The following is a 27,027-nucleotide window of genomic DNA, read 5'->3' on the forward strand; positions in this document are numbered from 1 at the left end:
ATGATACTTGAACAAAGTTTCGTGTCCTGGAATTTGCTATGTAGTTTCTGCAAAAGTGCAATAATTTTTTTTTACTATTCTTCCTGCATCTTCTGGGTGTGTGTTTATGAGCTTTCAACGATGATGACGGACGTCGCCATTGTCGGGGTTCAGCCGTATCGCTTTATATAAAGAACAGGGACGTAAACAAGATTCTGCATGATAGGGGAGCTATTTGAACAACAATAGGAACATATAACTTATAGGGTCACTGTGGCGTATACGTAACATTTTTTTTTTTTTTGTGAGAATCAACTGAATTTAATGTTTTATAGAAGTTTTTGTAGAGCTGACGACGTAATAATTTCAAGTTTTCATGAAAACTCATCAATAATCTTAAATATTCATCCAATTCTAGCCCATAAAATTAGTGGGACATTTAAAAAAAACCCCTTCTCAATCATCAAAATGTCATGATTTTTTACGAATCCTGAACTTTTTCTATATTTCTTATATCGCAATTAAAAATCACTTTTTCATAATTCTTTATTTGTGAGAGGTCTTTGTCCCATCGAGCCCCTTATTAGGTACATTCCTGATTTAGATGATATCCAGTTGAAGGAACTAATTGCGAAATGTGAAGAATTGTTTCTGTAATTGTTGTTATGCTTATGCTGTTACCCTGCACTTGTACTTAGCTCCGTCTTGTTTACAGCCCCTGGTTCTGTTGACTTCTTAATGAACGGAAGGAATAAAATTTTCTTCTTATACTGTTGCTTTTGAAAAAGAGTAAAATTTTTGGGTACAAAAGATTATAATATGAATATTTTACAACTTATTTTTTCAATCTAGCGAACGTTTTAATTTAATATTTTAAGTTTCGAACTGTTTCTAAATAAATCGGTTTAGAATTTTTTGATTATTTTAGTCGCTGATGAAAACTAAAATTTTATCAAAACACTATCACGAAAATTAAAAGACTCCAATCATTTTAAGCCAGATTTTAAGTGTAGAAGTAACGATTTTTATGCGAAATGAGAAAAATTTTAACTCGAAAATTTTAAGTCAAAAATTCATGTTTAAAGAAAATCATATTTTTCAATGTTCAAATCGTTATATCTCTTTAGTGAATGACATTTTCTTACACAAATTAAAAAAATTTCGAAACAATGTCTCTTGACCTGGATGAACAATTCTATAAATAACAATGGTTTATAAATAAATTTTTGGCCTGAAACTACTTTTAGCTTAGTCAGTTTACTTATTCAAATGAATTATCTTCTCAAATATCCTTAATGAATAATGCCACGTCACTATTTGAACTTTCTGTATACATAACATAGCCTTGTGCATATTCATAACACTAATTAAAATCCTCATAATCAAATAAAATTCTTTTCTAAAAGTCTTCCATCAAGAGGATAACAAATGAAATGCATACATAAACTTAAAACACCTTCATAAAAACATGAACTTTCAATGGCTAAAACTAAAACTATCTATGAATTACAATATAAAGCTTACCTATGCGAGGAGTTTATTTTTGGACAAAAACTTTGTTATCCCAAGTTATACGAACTGACTGACTTTCTAACAATTATTTTCTATCTCTTTCTCTCTCTTCCTTTTAATATAATATCATGCAATGCAAATAATTGTTTACTGAAAAGTTATAGCATAACGCATATTAAGCGTAAAGTGTATAGGTATACTTGAAGATTAATAATAGAAAGGATATGTCGTATGTATAAGGTTTTCGTATAAATTTACGAGTTAGTTTTTAGTTAGTTGCAACTTGCAAGGTTTCAAAGATAAACTTTTATTTAAGGTGAAAATAAGGTGAATTTGAGTTTGGTAAACAAAACTATTGTCGAAGGATTAGTCAACATAACAAGTGCTGAATAGTTTGACCTGCAATATTGCATAAATTCATTACTTGCACTTGTACGGTTGATTATGTTAAAAAGAACTTTTTAGAAGGATAAATATTTGAACTGATATCGAGGCAAATATCTCAAAAACATTAAACAGTTCCAGAGGAAGTATTAAATTCATCAAAAATTTGAAAAAAAAATTTTAGTGGAGTAACTAAAGCTCAAAAATTGGCAATATTAGGGAACCCGGCCGAACAGCTTAGATTTTGATGATCTTTTTTTTTCAAACGTCGGTAATTAAAAATACTTTAAAGTCTATAGATTAAAAATTGCCGGTGTTGCCGTTTTGATTTTTTAAATTTAATTGAAGATTTTTGTGAACAAAAACAAATTTTTTTCAAAAATTTTTCTTAAATTTCATAAATTAATTGATGCCAAAAGATTGTCTAGGAAATTCAAGGAAAAAAAATATATGGGAGTGAGGGACAATCTTCCATAGTTCAAGCGACAGATGCAATTTTCTTATTAATTGACTTCAAACACAAAAAAAAATATTTGAACACAACGGCAACACCTACAATATTCAAATATACATTTTTTAAAAGCTAGAAGCTTAGTCATATATGTAAAATTAAAATTAAGTTCATTGAAAGAATGGTAATTGAACTCAGATTTTTGAAAAAAAAAAATTATTGAAAAAATTTTAACATGTCGTTTTTTAAACTTGGTCGTAATATAAAATGTATTTATTTTTTCAAATTTTTTTTGGCCGCATTTATTATGATTTCAAATTATAAAAGGAAATGTCAATATGTATTACGGTTTATGAAAAAAATCAAAAAGTATTTCATTTTCGAAGAACTTTTTTTAATAAAAGTTTTGAAAAAATGTAACTTATTTTTTTTTTTTAAGTTCAACATCTAAACATAAAATTATTTTTTATTCATTTAATAACCCTTACTGTTGAAAGTTAAATAGCAAAAATTTAAAGTTCCTATTTACCACAGTCTTTGAGAAAATTAATTATTTCAATGCAAAAATTCAGTTTTAATAAAAAAAACCATTGAAATTGAAGTAATTTTTCATTTTTTTTTTTTTTTCAAAAGTGTGATTATTTTACCTTTTTTACTTCGAAATTCAACTGATAATATTAATGGCCAAACATTTTTTTTAAATAAATTCATATTTTATTAGAAAAAGTTTGGAAAAAAGTCATTTTAAATTTTTCTAATAACATTTTTTTTTTTTTTTGAATTCTGAGTTCGAGGACCATTTTTTCAAAAAGTCTTGATTAAATTTAGTGGATTTAAATTTAAGAGATAAGAATGAGCTTCTGGCTTTTTAAAAATGTATTTTAAAATATTGTAGGTGTTGCCGTTGTTTTCAAAATATTTTTTTTGTGTTTGAGGTCAGAATGTTAGAAAATTGCATTTATCGCTTAAACGATGGAAGATTGTCCCTTACTGCCTTTTATATATTTTCCTTAAATTACCTAGAGAATCTTTTGTTATCATTTGTTTTATGAAATTTAACCAAAAAAAAACGGTTTTGTTAAAAAAAAATTTAATTTGAATTTTAAAAAGCAATACGGCAACATCGGCAATTTTTAAAATATAGACTTTAAAGTATTTTTAATTACCTACGTTTGAAAAAAAAATCGTCAAAATCAGAGCTGTTCGGCCGGGTTCCCTAATAATTTGCTTTAGTTACTCTACTATTTAGAGAAAATCAAAAACGAATGAATAAGCAAGTAAAATTTTTCCTTATTTTCAGTAATTTATCAAGCGTATTACAAAAAAAAAAAAAAAAAACAAATTTTAAACCAAGAAGATAAAAATAAATTTCTCACAATCAGATTTTTTGAATTGAAAACTGAATGAAAATCATAAAACCATATCAAACTTGGAATAGAACTGATTTATTGTTAATCCATCAAAAACATATTTTTCTGTAATAAAAAAAGTTTTACAACCAAAAGAAACCGAGATAACTTCTTTCATCAGATTCAATTTCAAAAAAATGAAAAAAAAAAAACGTTTAAAAAAAATATATAAATTTCCATCACTAAATGACAGCATTTTTTACATTAAAAAAAAATACCAATCTACACCTATTTGTATAAAACATCCTCGTTCAGATCTTCAGCTTTTCATTTTTATCTGATGGATGGACGACGAAAAGAAGAAAAGAATTATAATGCAAAAAAAAAGTTAAAAAAAAAAAATAATACCTCAACGTTTTATATCTCCTCAAACAATAATACTTTTCTCATTGCATTCGTTTTCGTTCTTTTCATTCAATATAATTGTATTCCATTTTGCCGAAGGATAAATAATGCAATTGCGACAAACAGCACCGCTTCAGTTCAATGCGGATTGCATTTTGCATTTTTGCATTCAACGGAAATTGGAAATTTAACTCTTGAAAAGGCGAAATCCGGCAGTGTGGTGTCGTGGTGGTGTTGTTGTTCGGTTCTTTCTTGTGCCACGTTGCCATTGAAAAATATTTTCCATTGCCAACAACACCGCACCACCCAATAACTGCCGGCACTTTTTCCAAAGGACCTCGCTGACACTGCATCCTTTGCTTTGCCATCACCTCCATTCAAGCCCTACCCCACTCAGAACAGATGATGGAGATTGAGAATAAACGACATACAAAAAAAAAATATTCGCCTTTTACGGATGTGGTCGTTGGTCGATTGCTGTCGGGGCGAACATCCTGTAAAAGGGAATATTTTTCGTCGTTGAAAAATATGCTAAAGGACTTTTGTTGTGCATATTTTTTTTTTTTTTTAACTTTTATTTTTTTTTCACAGCAACTTGTCCTCATGATGTCAATTTTGTTGTTTTTAATTTTTTTTTTTTTTTTTTTGAAACAAAAAATACTCTTTCTTGTGTCACATGTTTTTGTGTTTTTATTCATTTTTTTTCCTTTTGCTCTTTTGTCCTGTAAAGCATATTGAGTTATCCGTACCTTTGTGCTTACTATTTTTTTTTTTTTTTCTGGAGATGAAAAATATTTTGTTTTTCTTAAGTAAAACAAAAATAATTCAAGATTTATTGCTACTCTTAACTACTTTGGTTGGTACTTGGAAGAAAAACGTGACATGTAGGCAGTTAACCATCAAGGAGGAATATTTGCTATGCATATGCCACGTTTCTATCGGATTTCTTATTTTGGAATTAAAGTCACATTCTTAAAGGTTTTTCATAGAAGCATTATTTTGCTCAAAAACTCTAATGGAGAATTTTTCTTTTAGAAAAGTCGTTATTCAATTAGCAAATTAAAAACTTCAAGATAAAAAATATCATAATTCAAGAATATTTCGGACATTGATGCGATCAAAACGAAAAAGAGTTTTATTGCCTCAAGGCAAACAAAAATCAGTTAAATCAAACCTTGAGATTATTTTTTTTTAAATAATTACTTTCAGTAGTCTTTCTACTTAAATAAACTGGGCTTTCTTAGTCTAACTTCTCAGTCAAAGGTTTTGTTTTGAAATGTAAGAGTTATAATGTTACGTATAACAGAAAAATATCCCATATTTTCATAGATTTCATGACAGTTAAGGTCCTTAGGGACAATTAAACCTTTCCTCAATTTTCATCGTGAGCCATTTCTCTTTAATCCATGTTGACTTTTTGCGTCAATTTTAAAAAAGAAGACGTCCTATTCTGCAGAGTGTGTTAAAGTGACCTTTTTTCCATTTGATTTGAGGGTATTTTTTTTTTTTTTTGAAAAAAAATTAAGAAAATGCTAAAAAAAATTTGGAGAAAAGATACACCTTTCCTTTAATCTCAAAAACTAAGATACTTATAAACATGCGGTTTTTTGTTTTTGACTTACAATCAATGAGAGCACTGATTTGTGTAACAAAATTGTACTCTTTATTTAAAAAATTTGAATACGTAAAAAAGTAATTGAAGAAAAAAATATTTTTTTTTAAAATGATGGCTTTAAAATTAAATTTCTCAAAAACTATCAAGAGGCACGGTAGTGCCCAGCCAAGTTCTCTAGCAACTTTGGCACTACACCCTTATTTACAGGAAACAACTCAGGCCATTTTCGACCCCCTCTAACTTCCACACCAAAGATGCCAGAATATTCAAGCTCAATACTCAAGTAGCACAAAAGTCTAAAATACACCAAAATATTTGGTGTATTTTTTGCACTTTCGTGATATACATTTTCAATATAAAAAATACACCATTTTCTCGTATATAATAAACTCCGGTGGTTTAAAAAATATACCGATTTTGGTGTATAAATGGCGCTAGTGGTATATTAAATGATCTGGTTTTTGGTGAAAATTATCCCTTTGAAATTGAAAAATACACAATAAATCTATGGATAAAATACACCATTTAAATTATTCTGATTTAAAATTTGAGCCAAAGTTTATTTTTTACCTCAAACAGTTTGATGAATTCTAATTCACACCATTTCTTATGAAATAAATGAAAATGAATTTTTATTCACTTTCATAATATTGCTATAAGAAACTAATGGTTAAATATGAATTTGTTTGCCTAATTTTAAAACGAAACACATTCTGTCTACTAATTTTAGATACTACCCCCTCTAAAAATCGAGCGCCTCAAAAATGTCAGTGAATTAATGATTTTTTTTCGATTTTAAAAATCAGTTTTTCAAAAATTATAATTTTTTTTGTTGCTTTTACATTTTTTTAGAAGAGTTCTTTTATAATATAATATACCGAAGCGAAAAAACCAAGAATTCGGGATAATTAGGTCAATAAATATACTATTATAGTAAAATATTTAATCGCTGTCTTCTTTTTTTTAATGGCGGCCATTGAAAAATATGTCGTCTCCCACTTATGCATTCTGGTGAATTTTATGTCCACAGGGTGTACTTCCTACACCAAAGAGAGTGTACAAAATATACCGTTTTGGTTGATTTCAAAATCGATTAATTTTATGCACCATTAGTGGTATATTATAAAAACAACTGAATATCGGTGTATTTTTTGCACGGAATCTTAAAAAAATGTTGTAATTTTTTACAGAAAAGACAGTGGTATAATTTGTATACCAATAATTTTGAGAAATACACCATATTTTTTCAATTTCCTCAATTTTACACCAAAATTAATGAATTTACACTGATTTATACACCAGTGTGCTACTTGAGTACATTTGTTGAGCTGGCCGAACCCAAATTCCTCACAAAATTTCAGCTTCTTACGATGAGTAGTTTCTGAGATAAAGGACTTCAAAAATCGTGAAAACCGTAACTGACTCACTGACAGATCATCAAAATTATGGAGAACTTCCCGCTATAGTAGAAACTTGAAATTTGTGGTGTATACAAAGGAAAAAATCGAAAATTTGAGATTTTCAATTCAGGGGCGTGGTAACCGCCCATTTCCGCTGAATTTTCATCAAATATTATAGAGCACTTCTGATTATCGTAGAATCTTGAAATTTGGTAGAATGGTAGAGCTAGTAAGTTATACCAAATAAAAAATTTAAAATTTGAGATTTTGGATAGGGGGCGTGGCAACCGCCCATTTCTGCTGAATTTTCATCAAATATTATAGAGCATTTCTAACTGTCGTAGAACCTTAAAATTTGGTAGAATGGTAGACCTGGTAGTTTAAACAAAAAAAAAAATTAAAATTTGTGAATTTTAGAATTTTAGACAAGGGGCGTGGTAACCGCCCAATACCTTGCAAAAAGTAATAAAATCGCAACAAAAACATTACTGTTCTCCTACGTTTAAGTTATTCTGGCACAAAAAGTACTGATATGAAAGTGTAAAAAACAACTTAAAAAACGAAGAAAATTGGGTTTGATGCAAAATTGCGGAGAAACGGTTGTCCGCAGAAAAAAAGTTTTGAGACAAACTAAAACTTTAATAAATTCTTGATTCGTTGGTTCTGGTTCTGGTTCTTTCGAATCAGCCGTTGCTGGCTATGATAAAGCCAGTTTAGGAAAAATTGAGCAAAAACCATAAAACCGTCATAACTCGAAAACGGGACGAAAACAAGACTTAAAATGACCTCAGGAATCCATGGTTTTTATTTGGGGTGGTGACTGTGGGACACCCTGTATAAAAAGCAATAGGTAGTTAAAAAGTAATAGTTAACAAAAAAAATAAAATGCACGACTGGGGTCGCACGTACTTGCTCTTGAAGTTCAAAGTATCGTTATCTTAAATCGCTATTGGAAATTTAAGATTTTGTTTAGTCGAGAAAAAAAAATCAAAAAATAAAGTTACAAGTTAAAAAAATTAAAATTAAATTTTTTTTTTCAAAAACGTAAAAAAAAATTTTTTCAAAAAACTTTTTTAATTTTTTTTTTTTAATTTTTGACACTTCAAAATTATGTCTGTAAATTTTGAATAAAATTAACTCATGTTTTGATGAAATATATGAACTTAAAAAATATGTTAATTTTTGAAAAACGGCAACGCCATATTTCCGTTCTCCGAATTTTTTGAGAAAAAACTAAAAACGCAGTTTTGTTAGAATCAATAAGAGTATTGCGCACACCAAATTTAATCGAAATCGTTAGAGCCGTTTTCGAAAAATTTGCAATACCTCGAAAACTTTATATGGGAGATATGCGTTAAAATATAGATATTAAAAAAATAAAAAAAACGGGTCTAGGGAATTATGTAAAAATCATCTGTACCAAGTTTCAAGCAAATCCATCCATCCGTTTAGGCCCTAGCTCGATGTACAGATGGACGTACAGACGCACAGACGCACAGACGCACAGACCGACGGACGGCATGACGAAAACCACTTTTTTGATCTTCTCCATAATCGTAATGTTGGTTTTGATTAAAACCTCGATTTTTTTTTTCTACACGAAACCAATACTTGCCCTATAGAGCAAGTAAAAACTTTATTTATTTAATATATGTTAAATGCTAACATTAGAAATAAGCTTAAATACTAACAATGGAATCATTAAACTTAAACTCAATATATGAGTAATAATTGTCAATTAATCACAATAAAATATACATATATTAACATTGAAACTAAATGTACTAATATGAATAACAACAGAAAAAACAACATTCTGGTAAATTAATTAAATTGATTAAAGAAGCTATTTTTGAATTTATTTGATTTAACATTATCATTAATAGAATCGATTATATGAAAGTTTTTGTTAAAAATATTAATTAGTTGATTCATAGAGCTATTGACGCCATAGTTAGATCTACTAAAAACTACACAAATTGGTAACCTATTTCTTAAACCAGCACGCCCAACATTAAAATTCAGTCGATCCAACACTGAAGAAGATATTGAGCCTCTTATTATCCCAATTATAAAACATAATTGCAAATACTTTCTGTGAACTGAAAGTGATGGTAAATTAATAAGTTTAAGTCTATCCGAGTATGGAGGTAGGACAATTCTATCGGACCATGAAAGAAAACGCAACGAAAATCTCATGAACCTTCTCTGAACACTTTCAATTCTGTTTATATGAATCATATAGTAAGGTGCCCATGCCCACACTATACATCCGTATTCAAGAATTGGTCTTACAAATGAAATATATAGAACCTTCAAAACATATGGATCCTCGAACTCCCTCGCAAATCTTTTGATGAAGCCAAGTGTTACATTGGCTCTTTTAATAATGTGGTTATAATGATCAGTAAAAGTTAGTTTCGGATCTAAATTGATTCCTAGGTCAGAAAAATTTGATAATTTACATAATTGCGACGAATTTATCTCATAGTTGTAAGCAATTAAATTTTGTTTTCGTGTAAAGCTCATTGATTTACACTTGTCAATATTTAATATAAGGCGATTTGTGCAACACCATTCCCAAAATCTTTTTAAGTCTTCTTGCAACAGCTTACAATCGGATAGGGAATTTATTGTTCGAAATATTTTCACGTCGTCAGCATAAAATAAAGTTTTTGAGTTTTGGAAAACAGAAGGAAGGTCATTTATAAATAACACAAAGAGCAACGGGCCTAGGTGACTTCCTTGAGGTACACCAGAATTTACTCTAAAGTTCTCAGAACAGTCATTTTTAAACATTACGCAGTAATACCTGTCTACAAGGTATGAAGATATCCATGAAAGAAAGTTCTCATTTAGTCCAATTCTTGTTAGCTTTTTCAAAAGTACTTCATGGCTTAGTTTGTCGAATGCCTTACTGAAATCAGTAAATATGCAATCAACTTGTTGCTTTTTCTCAAAAGCATCAACACAAAATGTCGTAAACTCTAGTAAGTTTGTTTTCGTCGATTTTTTCTTCACAAATCCATGTTGATTTTCACATAAAACAGAGGAACAATTAAAGGAAAGAGTGTCACATACTAAGGACTCAAAAAGTTTTGGAATAACGGACAGTTTGGCTATGGGACGATAATTAGTGTCCAAATTCTTAGGGCCCTTTTTATGAACCGGTCTGAGGTAAGCATATTTCCATAGAGTAGGAAATTTTGAACACTTTAAGGATTCATTGAACAAGAGATATAATGGGTAAGACAAATAAGATGAACATTTTTTTAACATAAAAGCAGGCAAGCCATCTGGACCAGGACTTATATTATCTTCTAGTTTTAATATTTTATTTATGATTGAGTCTTCAGAGATTGAAAAATTAATTAACGCCAGATGAGAATACTCTTCCGTTGAAGAATAACTATACATTTTCCATCACTGCTTATTTTAATATCACATATCTACGATGCCCCGAAAGCCTTGCTAAGAATTGATTGAAAAAAAAAAAAAAACGGATCAACAACTTCAACCTCAAATTTATCAACTTTTATTTGTATAGGAAACTACTACTAGAATGTTCGAAAATCTGAGGAACCCAGTCACTAAAAAAAAAAACGACAATACATATTAGGTAAATTTTTAAAGGAAACATCATACATAATTGCAAGAAATGAGTTGAACAGAAAAAAATATATTTTTAAAAAACATGGAGTGGGAAAATTGGTGGAAAATGTTCTTGACAGAGATCTCGAAATCCCAAAAATATGTGGAAATTATTTTCAAAAATTAAAAACGTATTAATAAAATTAGTCAATGTCCAATTGTGCATATCTGTCCAATTGTAATAGCTTTTAAGATTAAAAATTCAGCAGCAGTAATTTCCTTATTCGATTTTTTTCTATTTTAAAGTTATCAGGTTTCTCCTTACCACAACTGATTAATATTTCAGCCGAATCAAAATACCCCGTTAAAAAAAAGTCTTCTGAATGAATTCATCAGTACAGTCCCAAAATCTTAAGTAAATCGAAGGTAAATTAATTAAATTGACGAAGGTAAATTAAAGATATAAAAAAAAGTTTCCTTTGATCCCTTATTAATTACATTGTATTGGTCCACCAACCACTCATTAAAATTTACATACAAAAAAAAGAAGAAACAAAACAAATCAAAACCTTTTGGAAAAACCTCTTCCTGATGAACTTCTTTCGATTTCCTTATATACCTATATTTTTTTTTAAATAAAAAATTTAATTATTTCCCTTTTGTAACCTAATTGACCCCTTATAGAAAATTCTTTAACCAAAATTTAATGAAGTCGTTAAAATTATATTACACCACGATTGATGCTCCGCGCGCGCAAAGTCCACATCTTCGATAAGAAATTATTAACTTTTTGTTTTTTTTTTTTTTTTTTGGTATTATCTTTTTCAGAGAACTCATCATTTACACACCTTGTTGAGTTTTCTTCATCGACGAACGAATAATGAAGATAAAGTTATCTATAGATTTTAAAAGACATTGATGCTGGGGGATGAATTAGAATTTTTCATCCCAAAAAATCTATAACAAAAAAAAAAATAAATGCCTCTTGAGTTGAAAATGGTTTTTTAATTAAATTCTAGGAACCACACAGTTTATCCGCTCCAGCTCTCCATTCCTGTTGCTGATCTTCTTTTTTCTCATTTTTTTTTCTTTTAGAAAAAAATTTACGAGTATTATTCGTGTTTTATTTTGGGAGGGAGATAGAGGGAGCAGGCTCAAAGACGGAAGGAAGGAAAAAATTAATTTACGCAATAAATCACCGATGACATACTATACCATGGACACAAGACACTCTCTCATCAATGTCAAAATATACAGATATACACAGACCAAAAGAAGGAGACCTATTACACTACAAGTTTCCCCACACACACACCATCACAACAGCCCCACCATATCGCAATTATTTATAAGGTTTTTTTTCGTCGTCTTCCTAGTCCTTGTCAGTCTCACGACTTGGATTCAAATGATATATATATTATTTTTTTTTTTTATTTTTCTTAAAGTAAAGACCTATTTTGAATATTGTGTGCAGGAACACCATTAGACGAAAAGCCTACATTGAAATCCATCCTATTTGGTCAAGACCAATGGTGGGGAGTGTCACTGTTAAAAAAGAAACTACTTAATGGATTGGGAAATAAGGATCTCGAGTTTCAAATTTTATTTGTATTCACAAAAAATGTTTTTGGTTCTTTAGTAGAACAGAAAGGCCGGAGTATATTTAATAAACCTAGATATCTCGATGCTCTCATTTCTCATAAGATGTTACATTTTACCTACAATTCAAAAGACATAGAATTCTATTACATGTTGAAGAGGAAAAAGTTGGAAAGATTTCACAAGAAGTTTAGACTTTCTCTCAAAATACTAAATAAAATCATTTATCAAGGCCTATGAAATGCAGTCTATAGAATAACAGTAGTTTTTGACTCAAGTCTGCGACTCAAGTCGACGACTCAAGTCGACGACTAAAGTCGACGAATAAAGTCTGCGACTCAAGTCTGCGACTCAAGTCGACGACTAAAGTCGCCGACTAAAGTCGACGACAAAAGTCGAAGACAAAAGTCGACGACAAAAGTCGACGACAAAAGTCGACGACAAAAGTTGACGACTAAAGTCGACAACAAAAGTCGACGACTAAATTCGCCGACTTTGAGTCACTGACTTTAGTCGCCGACTTTAGTCGGGTTGGGGTCAAAATTCTGCCGGGGTCAAAATTCTTTTATCAAAATTCTGCTTTCAAAATTCTGCTTTACAAAATTCTGCTTTACAAAATTCTGCTTTTCAAATTTCTGTTTTTCAAAATTCTGTTTTTCAAAATTCTGCTTTTCATAATTCTGCAAAAAACTAAAAAAGGGTTTGGAAAATGTTAAAAAGCGCGCGCTAAAGTCGACGACTATAGTCGACGACAAAAGTCGGCGACTAAAGTGGATCGGGTCAAAATTCTGGCTTCAAAATTCTGCTTTTCAAAACTCTGCTTTTTTAGCGAAAACTCTGTTTTTCAAAATTCTGCTTTTTTTCTATTATGTTTTTCAAAACTCTGTTTTTCAAAATTCTGTTTTTCATAATTGAATCATTTATTTTCAAAACATGACAAGTCCACTTTTTTTCAAAATTCGTTTTTTGACTTAATTTGTACTCCAGGGATAACCACGTCTGTCTTCAAAATATGAAGTATCTACTCCATCTATATCCGATTGTACAGCTACGCGAAATATTTTTTTAGTATCAAAAACAGAATAAGTCCCGGACTTATCATCTTTTGAAAATAAACAACAGCTTCTTTTTGTGTAAATGCTATATTCGACTAATGATTGAAAATCTTAAGTTTAAAGCTACTTTAAAGTTAAATAAGTAGTCCGGACATTATATTTTAATCTCTAATACAATTGTTTGATAGACTGGGGCTAAAAGCAAAATTGTATATCCATTATAAAACTAATTTCACATCCGTTTGTTTTGGGATCGGGTCAAAATTCTGGCTTCAAAATTCTGCTTTTCAAAATTCTGCTTTTTTAACGAAAATTCTGTTTTTCAAAATTCTGCTTTTTTTGTATTCTGCTTTTCAAAATTCTGCTTTTTAAAATTCTGCTTTTCAAAATTCTGCCAGCATTATAATTGAACAAAAAAATTCTGCCAATTCTGTTTTTTTTTTTTTTATAGCATATGCGCTGACTAAACAAAAATACACCTCATGTAATTCAACATTGGTACTTTCCTAAATTTTTTTGTTTAAGTGTCGCAAATATTTTTTAAAATGCATAGACTGACTTTCTTTCAAATAAAATCTATGTTTAACTTATTGGAACCGATGTTGTTTGATACAAAATATTCCTTTTTTTATTCAAATTTTTGAATATTCATCTTTATTTGATAAATTAAAAAAATTTTAATTATTTTCGGAAATGTATTAAAAACCTTTTCTTAATATTTTCAAATTTATTTATTTATAAAACAAAAATGAATTTGCTTTCAAAGAATGACAAATTATAAATGTAAGTAATCAAATAAGCAGAAAATTTTTCAAGAAGATGATTTTACAAATTTTTGCAAAAAATTAAAAAAGGGTTCGGAAAATGTTAAAAAGCGCGCGCTTTTTAACATTTTCCAAACCCTTTTTTAATTTTTTTGCAGAATTTTGAAAAACAGAATTTTGGAAAGCAGAATTTTGAAAAACAGAATTTTGAAAAACAGAATTTTGAAAAGCAGAATTTTGAAAGCAGAATTTTGTAAAGCAGAATTTTGAAAGCAGAATTTTGACAACAGAATTTTGACCCCGGCAGAATTTTGACCCCAACCCGTTTATTTTATGATAAGTCCAAAAGCGTTTTTATTTTTTATCTTTTGAACTATCGCTCCAAAAATTAAAAACGAAACGGTATTTTGTAGCTAGGAAAGAATTCTACAGAATATATTTTTTATAAATTTTGCTATGCATATCCTGAAAAATTAAAAATCATGGACTTATCATGTTTTGCAAATAAATGATTTAATTCAGCTTTTCATAATTCTGCTTTTCAAAATTCTGCGCGCGCTATTTAACATTTTCCAAGCCCGTTTTTAATTTTTTGCAGAATTCTGTAAAATGATCTTTTTGCTAATTTGTCATTTTTTAAATGCGTATTAATTTTTGTTTTATAAATGAATAAATTTGAAAATATTAAGAAAAGGTCTTTAATATAAAACATTTCCGAAAACAATTAAAACTTTATTAATTAATTAAATAAAGCGCGCGCTTTTTAACATTTTCCAAACCCTTTTTTAATTTTTTGCAGAATTTTGAAAAGCAGAATTTTAATAACAGAATTTTTAAAAACAGAAATTTGAAAAGCAGAATTTTGAAAGCAGACTTTTGTAAAGCAGAATTTTGAAAGCAGAATTTTGATAAAAGAATTTTGACCCCGGCAGAATTTTGACCCCAACCCGACTAAAGTCGGCGACTCAAAGTCGGCGAATTTAGTCGTCGACTTTAGTCGTCGACTTTTGTCGTCGACTTTTGTCGTCGACTTTTGTCGTCGACTTTTGTCGTCGACTTTTGTCGTCGACTTTTGTCGTCGACTTTTGTCGTCGACTTTTGTCGACGACTTTTGTCGTCGACTTTAGTCGTCGACTTTAGTCGTTGACTTTTGTCGTCGACTTTTGTCGTCGACTTTTGTCGTCGACTTTTGTCGTCGACTTTTGTCGTCGACTTTTGTCGTCGACTTTTGTCGTCGACTTTTGTCGTCGACTTTTGTCGTCGACTTTAGTCGTCGACTTTAGTCGTCGACTTTAGTCGTCGACTTTTGTCGTCGACTTTTGTCGTCGACTTTTGTCGTCGACTTTTGTCGTCGACTTTTATCGTCGACTTTTGTCGTCGACTTTTGTCGTCGACTTTTGTCATCGACTTTTGTCGACTTTAGTCTTCAACTTTAGTTGTCGACTTTAGTCGTCGACTTTAGTCATCGACTTTAGTCGTCGACTTTAGTCGTTGACTTTAGTCGTCGACTTTAGTCGTCGACTTTAGTCGTCGACTTTAGTCGTCGACTTTTATCGTCGACTTTAGTCGTCGACTTTAGCCGTCGACTTTTGTCGTCGACTTTTGTCGTCGACTTTTATCGTCGACTTTTGTCGTCGACTTTTGTCATCGACTTTTGTCATCGACTTTTGTCATCGAATTTTGTCGACTTTAGTCGTCGACTTTTATCGTCGACTTTTGTCATCGACTTTTGTCGTCGACTTTTGTCGTCGACTTTTGTCGTCGACTTTTGTCGTCGACTTTAGTCGTCGACTTTTGTCGTCGCCTTAGTTGTCGACTTTTGTCGTCGACTTTTGTCGTCGACTTTTATCGTCGGCAAAAGTCGGTGACTCAAATCTGCGACTCTGTCCTGGTGAAATCCTCCATAAAATCATCCTCTAGTTCAACAGATTTCTGACTTGCGGCTGTTCTTTTATCCTCAAGTTTCTATTTTTCTTTCTTTTTGCTATATTCGTTACTCATTGAAGTTTGAAATAAATTACCAACATTACTATCCATCTAATATCTTATGTGTTCATTTCATCCCAGCTAAAGCCCCTCACGGCCTCACCTCTCCCCCAACTTCGAATGCAAATAAACGGAGTTATCTCATTTGTAGATGGTGATGTGACGACTACCTATTAAGATATCACGATAAAAGTCATCATTTTTTTTTCTTCTACATCCAACTTTTCTTTTGAATTTGAATCCGACACACGACCCGGTGTGGTGTATCGTGTACAGAAACAGTTTGCCTGTTTTTCTTTAACGCATCCTAAGGACATTTATATACGCACAAAATAATGTTGATATAGAAAAAAACAGTGTCGTCCTCCTCTCATAAATACATGTCAATTCTGGACGGATTAAATATATCCCATCGTCGACCAAAATAAAGGTAAATATAGAACACACCAAACCAAGTCAAGTCATCACACACAAACACCAACGACTTGAAAAGACTTAACCATGATGATACCAATAAGTCGTGATGTCGTACGACAAACGAAACGGACGTATTATAAAATGTTCAACGTTCACAAGACCTTTAGGGTGGAAAAAGTTTATTCATACTATTTGCATAGAGAAAGTATACAGAGAAGAGAGAAAAAGATATCCAAGATTCTTTGCACAATAGTTTGTGAATATCTCGAGGGTTTAAGTCGAAAAGTTGCATACTCTACAACTAGTCTCGGCTATAAATATCAAAGGGATATTCAGATTATACTCTACTAGGATAGTGTCCTTTCACGTGAGGAATAAAAATATATATTCTTCTTTTTGCATTGAAGAAAAAGGATACATACAATCTGTACACACACACAAGCAAACTTATGTAGATAGTATTCTTAAAACAATATTTGTCTTTGACTTTCAGCCTCTGGCAAATTAAACTCGATCCGAAAACTAATGGAGAATGACTCGAGCAAAATTCGATTTAAATCCATTTTTTCATTTGCTTTTTATTCTGAAGGACTTTCGACAAATTATCCCAATTAAATACGAAGGATGAACTTTTTTTCGCCAAAATGAAAAAAAGGAAAAAAAAATACTGAAAAAGACCAAGGAAAAGTTACATAAATTTAAAAGCTTTATACACATCGCCATGTCTGAATTGTCTGTCTATCTGTCTGTCTTGTCTGTCTATCTTTTCTCAACGCTATGACTCTTTGTGGTTGGTTTCTATGTCCTTGTGTCTGTGAGTTTTAAGCATCAGCCAGCATCATCCAATTCCATCTAGAGAGCTTCGTTTTGAATTAATTTCCTTACGGTATCCTTAAATTTTTCAGCTCCAATTCGTAAGGATTCCATGCATTCGCCGAGACATAACCACGATCCACATTCTATGCATAGCTAATGAGAGATTTATTGAACGAAAAAGTTTGCCGCTGCTTCTGCCATTGCTTGCGCTCGTGTTGAGGTGAAGGAAACGGAAATGAATTCTTGGGTAGGCTGAGTGATGCCTTCATGTCGTCGGGATAAAAAGACGACCAATAAGGTTATTTTTTTTTTGTTTTCTTTTTTTTATATTTCACCTTTTTATTATGTGTGTGTTTTATATATGTATGAATGTTTCAGTTGTAGGTGGGGTAGGGGAGGATTTGTGTGCGCTCAATGAAAAATTGGGCAGCCAGACGAATGAGATTTAAAAATTGAAATAAACAAAAAAAAAAAACAAAATAAAAAAAAGTATGTACAAATTCAAAAGATGAAGATATTAGAATTTCTTCTTTTCTTTTGTTTGTGTGTGTATTTTAAGGATCAAGGAGGAAGTTCGTTAGTTTATTTATTTTTTTTTGTATTTATTTTTTTTTTTTTATTTATTTTTATATTTCGGTCAAAAAGGTAAAAAAAATACTTACCTCAAATGCCTCTGACTTTATCTTTGGAATTTCTAGTTCAATATTTGTTCGGGGTGATATGATATTTTTATTTGAAGATGTTGAGCTTAAGGCTTTTGCCAAATGATAGATGACAAATAATTCACGATCTGGAAAAAAAAAATAGTACGTTTTATTTAAAGAGAATTCCAGGCTTTAATTTTTCGATATTTAGGCTTTTAAAATTGAACCTTTCTATTTCTATATAGATAATTGGTTTCTACTTTTCTAGGAATGAATTTAAAATTTAAAGAAAATTTGCTGATTTCTTAGAAATTTTTAGTTAATAGCCAAGAGAGGTAAAAGGTAAGTAAAGTACTTAAATATTCTTAAAGATTTGTTTTTGTATGAATACCTAGAATTGTATGATGGTAAATTTTTCTTAGAATTTCTTCTTTTAATTATAGAAGTGCATTTTGCAAAATTTTAAATAGAATCGTTAGTACATATAAATTAATTTTATTTGAAAGTACTTTAGGAAGCACTTTGAATAAATAAATAGATTTAAAAATTTCTATAGAATAAAGGCTATTATAGATTTTCGATGAAGCTGGTAGGTTTTAAGTGTTAAGAAATTTGAAACTTATTCAGTAAATGCGCTTTAAACTTTAAAACAAAATTAATTTTCCTTTCAATAAAGAGAACAAACTGTAATTTTATTATTACTTTGCGACCATAAATAATAGACCATTGTAAACTTTAATCAGCTCCCGTTTTTGAAATAATACCGTTAGAAAACGCAGTACTTCGGACCTTATTCTTTTATATATTGAAAATTGTTTGAGCATATTTAGTAACTGTTTTTATAAGAGCTATTTTTCGTTATTTTTAAAACCTGTTTAAATCTTTCCGATATCTTTTTTACAGCCCGAGATATCCTCAATTGTTTGGCATATTATATCTACCATATACATTTTATAACGTCATTATCTCTTCTATGATATATGAAGCCAAACCCACTTACTTCATTTTAAGATATTTCGGGAAATACAAAAGATATCGCAAAGATTTAACAGTTCTTATAGAAACCCTTACTAAATATGCCCAAACAATTTTTCTTATATAAAAGAATAAGGTCCGAAGTACTTAAAAATATCTCGAAAACGGGAGCTGATTAGTTTTAATTCGAGTTCAACACACCTAAAACTTTAAGAAAAGTATATTTGTGTTTCGGCAACAAAACCCTTGTAAACCAGTGTAATTATTAAAACGCATACAAATAATTTAAAAAATTTATTTAAAAGTACGAAAGCTTTCAATTCTTTTACATTTAAAACCTTTATTAGAGATTTATCCAAACGTTTTTTTATGTATTGACATTTTTGTCAAGAGTATAAAGTGGAGTTATCTATTTTTCACTTTCCACTGGTTTTTACTTGCTCTATAGGGCAAGTATTAGTTTCGTGTAGAAAAAAAAAATTTGAGGTTTTAATCAAAGCCAACATTACAATACCTAATGGAGAATTCCAAAAAGTGGGTCTCGCAATTCCGTCCGTGCGTCTGTGCGTCTTTGCGTCCATCTGTACACATTTCCACAGCCTAAACGCGTGGACGGATTTTCTTATACCAAATAACTCAAAAACGGCTCTAACGATTTTAATTAAACTTTGAACACGTAATATTCTAAGCAATTGCAATAAAACTGCTTTTTTAGTTTTTCTCAAAAAAGTGATATAGCAAAAAAAAAAGTCGTCGGCCCACCCTCCTATTGGTATCATACTGCTGAATTTTCAGCCTTCTATCTTATATAGAAGGGGGTGCTGATCGATTTAGAAAAATTGTAATTTTTTGGAAAAACGTAAATTGTTTTTTAAGTTGAAAATTACTTGAAAGTTGTTTCTGTTGTACTTATTTTGAAATAACATCAAAATAATAATTTCTGGCGCCTTTTCCAAGTAAATTTTACAAGATTACTTACAAAACCTACAAATTGAACTGTTATCAGCACCCTCTTCCGATAAAGATAGCGAACTGAAATTTCACAACGTTAATGTTATAAATAAGTGGAACAAATTTAGCAAGTGGCCCAACCAAAAATCGAAAAAAATATTTTTTGGACCACTCTCGTATGTAATTTATGTAACACCCTACAAAAAAAAATTCGTTTAAGGTTAATACTGATTTTGTTAAAAAATCAGTTAGGTCACTATGGCTCTCACGGCCTTGTTTAACAAGTTATTATACATTTGTAAATTTTTAATTTCTGAATTTCTTCAAATTCAATTTCAACAAAACTGTATACATACATACATAAAAAAAAAAACGAAAAATGCGAAAATCCAAAACTGTTTTGAGATAATTTTTTGTTGCAGAAGATGAGCGATGTATATAGTTTTAATATTATTCAAAAGTAAAATTAAAAAAAATTAGATTTTGGATATAAAAAAAATTTAACTTTTTCATTGAAAAATAAAATTTCAAAAACTGGACATTTATTTTTTTTTTAAATTTTGGTATAATGTGCTGATTAATATAGTTGTTACACAAAAAATAAACTTACTTTATAATATTATATTTTTCTTTTAAATTATTTTACTTTGAAAAATACTAGTAAAATAATAAATATTGTATTTAAATGGTTAATATTTCTTTAAATCCTAAGACTTAGTAAACAGAAAATTAAAAAATGTTTCATTTCATAGGAAAATTAAAAAAAAAGAAATTATGTAGGTATTTCTTAAAGCAAGTAAAAATTAAAAATAATAATAATACCTAAATTAACGGTCCTGAGCTGTGGCCGAATTATTTTCTTTATCAAAAGACTTGAAAAAAAGGTAAATCTACCTTTCTTCGGTTGGACATTGCAAATCCCTACGGACACGAGAATTATTTTTGACTCTTGAGTTAATTTATAAATCCAAGATTGAATTCTTTTTTTACTGGAATGTATTCAAACAAATTTTGGAATTCGGGTTACATTTCACGTTAAACGCCTTTAATCCTTAAAAAAAAATAATCAGAGTAACAAAGCTGAAAAACTTTTTTACACATATTTATTGAAAAATAATCCGTTTCTATTTTACTCAAAATTTTACAAATTTACAAGACGAAAAAGAAGAAGAAAATCTCAGATAGTTTTTCTTTTTTATCCACAAACTAATAAACATGAACTCGTTTCGATTGCCACAAAAAAAATGTTACACATACACCACGGTGAACGTTAAAAATTCAACTTTTAAAAATTACAAATTTTACTGTGATGTAGAATTAAAAATTCAACAGATTTACTCTGTTGCACTTATTTTACTATACTTAAAAAAATCACAAAAAAAAGACAGATAAACATTCATTTTAATAAGTTATTATTTTTTTTTTTTTTTTTTTGAAGATTATAAATTGATACTAGGATAACCATTAGAGTGACCGCAAGAAATCGATTTTCGAAATTTGGTCGGGGGAACCCCATAAAATGTTCCGCCTTTGCAGATTTTTAGATAGCCAAAATTTCAGCTCGATTGGATAACTCTAAATGGTGCCGACACTCGCTCAAAGTATCAAAAATCTCTGTTTTTTCACTGTTTTTCGAAGAAAATTAGCTCTAGCTCCCAAACAGATCGGGTTATTTTCACTTTTTATATATTAAATTAAAGGTAGCGTTGCTACACATAATTCAGATGCTAAATTTGTTTAGTTTTACTAAAAAAGAAAAATTTTGTCATCAATTTAAATTTTCAGTACTTACCTCAAAAAGAGCTGAAGTGCAAACTCGATTTAAAATGAAACTTTTTTTTAAACTGTTTTATTTAAAAAAACGAAACATTTAACAGAATTCTAAGGCTGTGTGTGAATTGCGTTAAATAGTTAACACCGTGTAAAATTTTTTGACACTATTGAGGTGAACAAAAAAATTTCAGCTGTATGTTTAATATTTTTCTCTGCCTCTTTTCTGCTATAAAAAAAAAAAACAAAACAAAACCATCTGCAAAAAAAATTTAACTCAAATTTAACCAGGTCCCAGAGCCCAATAAATTTTTAACAGCTGAAAATTTTTTATTCACCTCAACAGTGTCAAATATTTTACACTATGTGAACTATTTTACGCAATTCACACACGGCCTAAAAAACAAAAAAAATAACATCGTGTTACATTTCTTATACATAATTAATGAAGTAAATACTAAAAAAATTTAATCAAGAGATTTACAAAGTAGTTTTGGAAGCATCAGGATACAATTTTCGGCACTCACTGACTACTTGAAGTTTTTGTTCCTCATCTTTAGTTAAAAGGTTATTAAAATCCGTTATTAATTTGACTCCTCTTTCTGTCATGTCATTTACGACTTTAAGTGATTGCACTTTTTTAAAGCCTTCTTTAAAATGCGGGTTTTCGGGCCAAAGATTTGGAGGTTCTTTGAGAAAACTTGTGTCTATTTTCAATCGGCTGAAAAAGTTCAATGTTTCTTTGTTCACAATATTTTTTAACCCCGCTGTGACAAATTGTTCATCTTCATGTGTCTGTAGCTTTGGATTTACTATTCTGTTGGTTTCCGTTTCACTGGTTTTCAAAATTATGTTGGCCGTTTCTAATTTTTCGCCATCTGGTAAAGTTAGGTCAAAGAACGCCAGACCTGCCTGCTCTGAACTCAAATACCATAAATGGTTTGAGAATTTAGCAAGAGCCTTCTCTGAAATATCTTTGTCTATCTTGCGGTATTTAATGCAATTACGCAAAAGATCAAGATCTTGTTTAGGAGCCAGATAAGCTCTTGGGGCATTAAACCAAGCAAAAGTTTTTTCTTGTTGAATGTAAGTTTGATTTTGAAACTACAAAGTCAATTGGATTTTGCCCTAGTGCTTCTATTGTAGCTATAATTATGCGAGAAGCATTTCTATCAGATGCCTTACATCGATCCAATAACATAGAAAGTTTCATTGTTAATAGCTCTTTCACCCTACGACTATACCTCATACTTTTGCTACCCGAGGGCCCAGAGATAGAGAAACATCCATTCTATCCCAATCCGCAGAATAAAACAGTTAAAAAAAATTTAATTTTAAATCGAGTTTGCACTTCAGCTCTTTTTGCGGTAAGTACTGAAAATTTAAATTGATGACAATATTTTTCTTTTTTAGTAAAACTAAACAAATTTAGCATCTGAATTATGTGTAACAACACTACCTTTAATTTAATATATAAAAAGTGAAAATAACCCGATCTGTTTGGGAGCTAGAGCTAATTTTCTTCGAAAAACAGTGAAAAAACAGAGATTTTTGATACTTTGAGCGAGTGTCGGCACCATTTAGAGTTGTCCAATCGAGCTGAAATTTTGGCTATCTAAAAATCTGCAAAGGCGGAAGGCGGAAAGGCGGGTTCCCCCGAAAAAAATTCGACAAAAAATTTTTTCTATGGGAGTTGCGGTCACTCTAATAACCATAAAGTAAACATTATAATTTTAAAAACTAATAATAACACTTTTTCCTAAAATAACCAAATAAAACATAAACACGAGCCTTATTTCTCTCTATAAATAATTTCAATTGATAAATCACCAATATTACGTATTCCAGTCAACAATTAACTTCTCAACAACCAAACACCCTCTACACATGGTTCATTTGTTCAAGAAAAAATCCAAATAAATCAATTCTTTCATTGGAAGGACTAAGAAAGAAAATCCATTCACATTAAAAGAACCCACTTAAAGGGTCTCTTCCACTACTATATACAAAGTTCAGTCACAAGCCTCTTCTAACAAACAAACACAGACTCCAAACAGAAAAGAAAAGAATACAACAAAAAATAAAATAAATAAATAAATCCCACAAGTATGTATCTAAGTCCTTACACCCACACACACATCCTTACACACACACAAACACCATCGTTTCATTGAATAGTCCTCTAATCCAATTGAATAAACTACTTAATCCCTTTTTTGCCATGGTTCGATAGCATAAGGTGAATCCTTTCAGAGAATCATCACCTCGCTCTCGGGTTATGACGAAAGCAACAGCAAGACACATCCTTTAAGAAGGCCAATCGATAGCAGTTTAGTATCAAATAAATTATCGCTTACCGTTATACACGTTACTCTTTTCAACAAATTTTATCTAACATTATACATAAAAATATATCGATCTGGCCTGACTAAAGTGTTGGGTCTTAAAGTATTAAAAGTATCTCTGCAGGCTCCTATATAAAGATTGAGGATTTTCTTGGGCATTATTGTGATTTCATCAAAGTTTTGTAAGGAACTTTTATTCCATATACACACAAAAGTGGTTTGGGACGGGATTGTCGATTACGATATGACGACGACGTCGACATCTCTAATCAAATATTCATTCGAAAATTGCCAACAGAACATGAAAGGATAATAGAACGAGTCATTTCCCACCAAGACACACCTCAAACTCAGCACAGTCACCAATTAGAGACCAATATATAGCAATGGTTTTTTGGTAATATCTTTATCGGTGTATAGGCTTGAAATGCTCTTGGCCGACTTCTGCGGTTGAAATACCTTTCAATGGAAACACACATTTCTATGCAAACATCATCATTCTTATTCCCATCGAGAGAAGTCAATTTCTGGAGTCTCTCAAATGCTCAGAGGCTGGCCAGGTGTAACAACAAGAGTCTTATCTCCTCCTGTTCTATACCTTTTCAGATGTGTAACGAGAATGACGACGACATTATCCAGATCAAATCAGGACTTTTACTGAAAAAGGTGAGTACATAATTTTACTTTGGACTCCTGAGGGTATGACATGGAGAAGCAAGAAACAGCAACAGGAGCCAGAGGTGTGTAGTAGTGTCAATTCGGTTGGTTGAGAACAAACAGAGAGTAGTTTCAAGTTTCATTTGACAAGGAGTTGGCCTGACACTCTATGGCCAGGACTAAAGCATGTCCTGCAAAAAGCTTTGATTTTATTATTACTGATCTCTGGGGCATTGCGTATAGAAAAGTAGACCAGATGAGGTCTCTAAGGCTGATGAAATGAAAATGTTAATGTTTTTTTATGTACTCGTAGACGTAAGTAGGTCCTTTCTCTGTTGGTGTACTACTTGATGATGTCAGGAGCTTAGAACTCTGGCACACACTAACAAATATACACACATTTGTACACCTAAACAAAAGGAGAAAAACTGATTGGAATGCATGCGAACGAACCTGTTGGTGTTCTTGTTTTTCTATTTTTTTTTTGTCTTTTCTTTTTTTTTTGTATTCGTTCCTTGTTGGCAAATGATTGAATGGCAAGGAGCAGAGCATCTCTCCATCACACCAAGAGGATTTGTCATTTTGTATGAAATCCCAGGCTAGGCAGTAGATAGTAGTTGATGAAATTGCAAAAACACAGAGGCGAGGAAATGATGATGACAAGGACAACAACAACAAAATGGATTTTGTGATTTTGTTGAAAATCCTTTTCAATGACTGACATAACATTCAATGCAATAATGTAGTGCAATTAAGGAGAGTGTGATGATGATTTTTCGAAAGAAATTTGTATTGTATTGAACTTTTTTTTCTTCTACTTCTTATTGTATTGGAATGAGTGTGAAAATTTGAATAGTTTATTCAGTTGATTATGATTGTGATGGTGTTATTTGCAGATAGAGTTGATTTATTGCAATTTCATTTAAAGGACATCGATTTAAGATAAAATTGAAAATTGGAAATTTGGAAATTGTATTGTGTGGTTTCTTGCATCGTTGAATTTTGGAAAAACATTCAATGGTATAAAACAAACTGCAGATGATGAGATTTAGTTTATAGGCACAGTTATTGAAATAATCTTTATTATAGCCACTGGCGTATCAGTATGCAGTATCAAGTATCCAGTATCTAATATCCAGTATACATTATCCAGTATTCTGTGTCCAGCAAACATTATCCGTTATCCAGTATCCAGAATCCAGTACCCAGAATTCAGTATCCAGTACCTACTATCCAGTATCTAGTATCAAGTATCCATTATCCACTATAGAGTTTCTATTATCCATTTTCCATTTTCAAGTTTCCAGTATACAATATCGATTACCAATTATCCGTTATCCAGTACAGAGAATCCAGTATCCACTATTCAGTATCTAGTGTCCAGTATGCATTATCCATTATCCAGTATCAAATATCCACTATCCAGTATCATGTGTCCATTATACATTATCCAGTATCCAGTACACAAATTATCTATTATCAACTATCCGTTATCCGGTATCATTTATCCATTATTACATTATCAGTATCCAGTATCAAGTAGCCATTATCGAGTATCAAGTATCCATTTCCATACCAATATCCATATCCATCTGCTATCCAGTATCCAGTACCCAGAATTAACTATCCAGTATCCATTATCCAGTATCCAGTACACTGAATCCAGTATCCACAATCCAGTATCTAGTATCAAATATCCATTATCCAGTATACAGTTTCCATTTTCCAGAGTCCAGTATCAAATATCTATTATCCACTGTCCAGTATACATTACTAATTATCCTGTGTCCATTATACATTATCCATCCTCCTGAATCACGTATCCAGTATGTAAATTATCCATAATCAACTATATCCATTATTACATTATCAGTATCCAGTATCGAGAATCCAGTATCAAGTAGCCATTATCGAGTATCCATTATCCATTATCAATATCCATATACATATCCATTATCCATTATCCATTATCCATCATCCAGTATTCAGTATCATTGTTTTTAGAAAAATGATATCTTTTGAAAATTTGATGATTTTAGGTATCAGAAACTTAAACAAGGAAATATGCTCTTCTACTCATTTTACTCAAATAAGTTTTCTCTTCTAAATTTTATTATTCAGTTGATATTCAAAGTAAAACTAGGTTGAAAGACTCTTTTTCATAATCTATCTCGTTTAGAATTTTCAAGAAATTATATAGCATCACTTGAAAATACAATGCACACCTCATTTAATTTCAAACCTGTGACTAAATTAAATTTTCTTATACAAAAATATAAAAATAACTCTCTCCATCATTTAATTAAAAGTAAACAAAAGTAACATCCACAACAATAACAACAGTAACAACAACTGCACTTAA

The 27,027-nt window shown here is 30.6% G+C and overlaps 1 protein-coding gene and 1 long non-coding RNA gene across 2 annotated transcripts in view; one reads left to right on the top strand and one right to left on the bottom strand.

The window, feature by feature from the left end:
• The window catches only part of LOC129910966 (uncharacterized), a 43,401-nt gene that overhangs the window by 12,065 nt on the left and 4,309 nt on the right, over positions 1-27,027 (bottom strand). The window contains exon 2 of the mRNA XM_055988580.1: positions 17,986-18,113. Coding sequence (XP_055844555.1) covers positions 17,986-18,113 — 128 coding nt within the window. The remainder of the gene's footprint in view (positions 1-17,985; positions 18,114-27,027) is intronic.
• On the top strand, positions 4,753-5,342 carry LOC129910970 (uncharacterized). Its single transcript, XR_008771564.1, has 2 exons — positions 4,753-5,058; positions 5,116-5,342. It is a non-coding gene; the product is annotated as an uncharacterized LOC129910970 (long non-coding RNA).

Source organism: Episyrphus balteatus, chromosome 2, assembly GCF_945859705.1.
Source record: "Episyrphus balteatus chromosome 2, idEpiBalt1.1, whole genome shotgun sequence".
NCBI lineage: Eukaryota > Metazoa > Arthropoda > Insecta > Diptera > Syrphidae > Episyrphus > Episyrphus balteatus.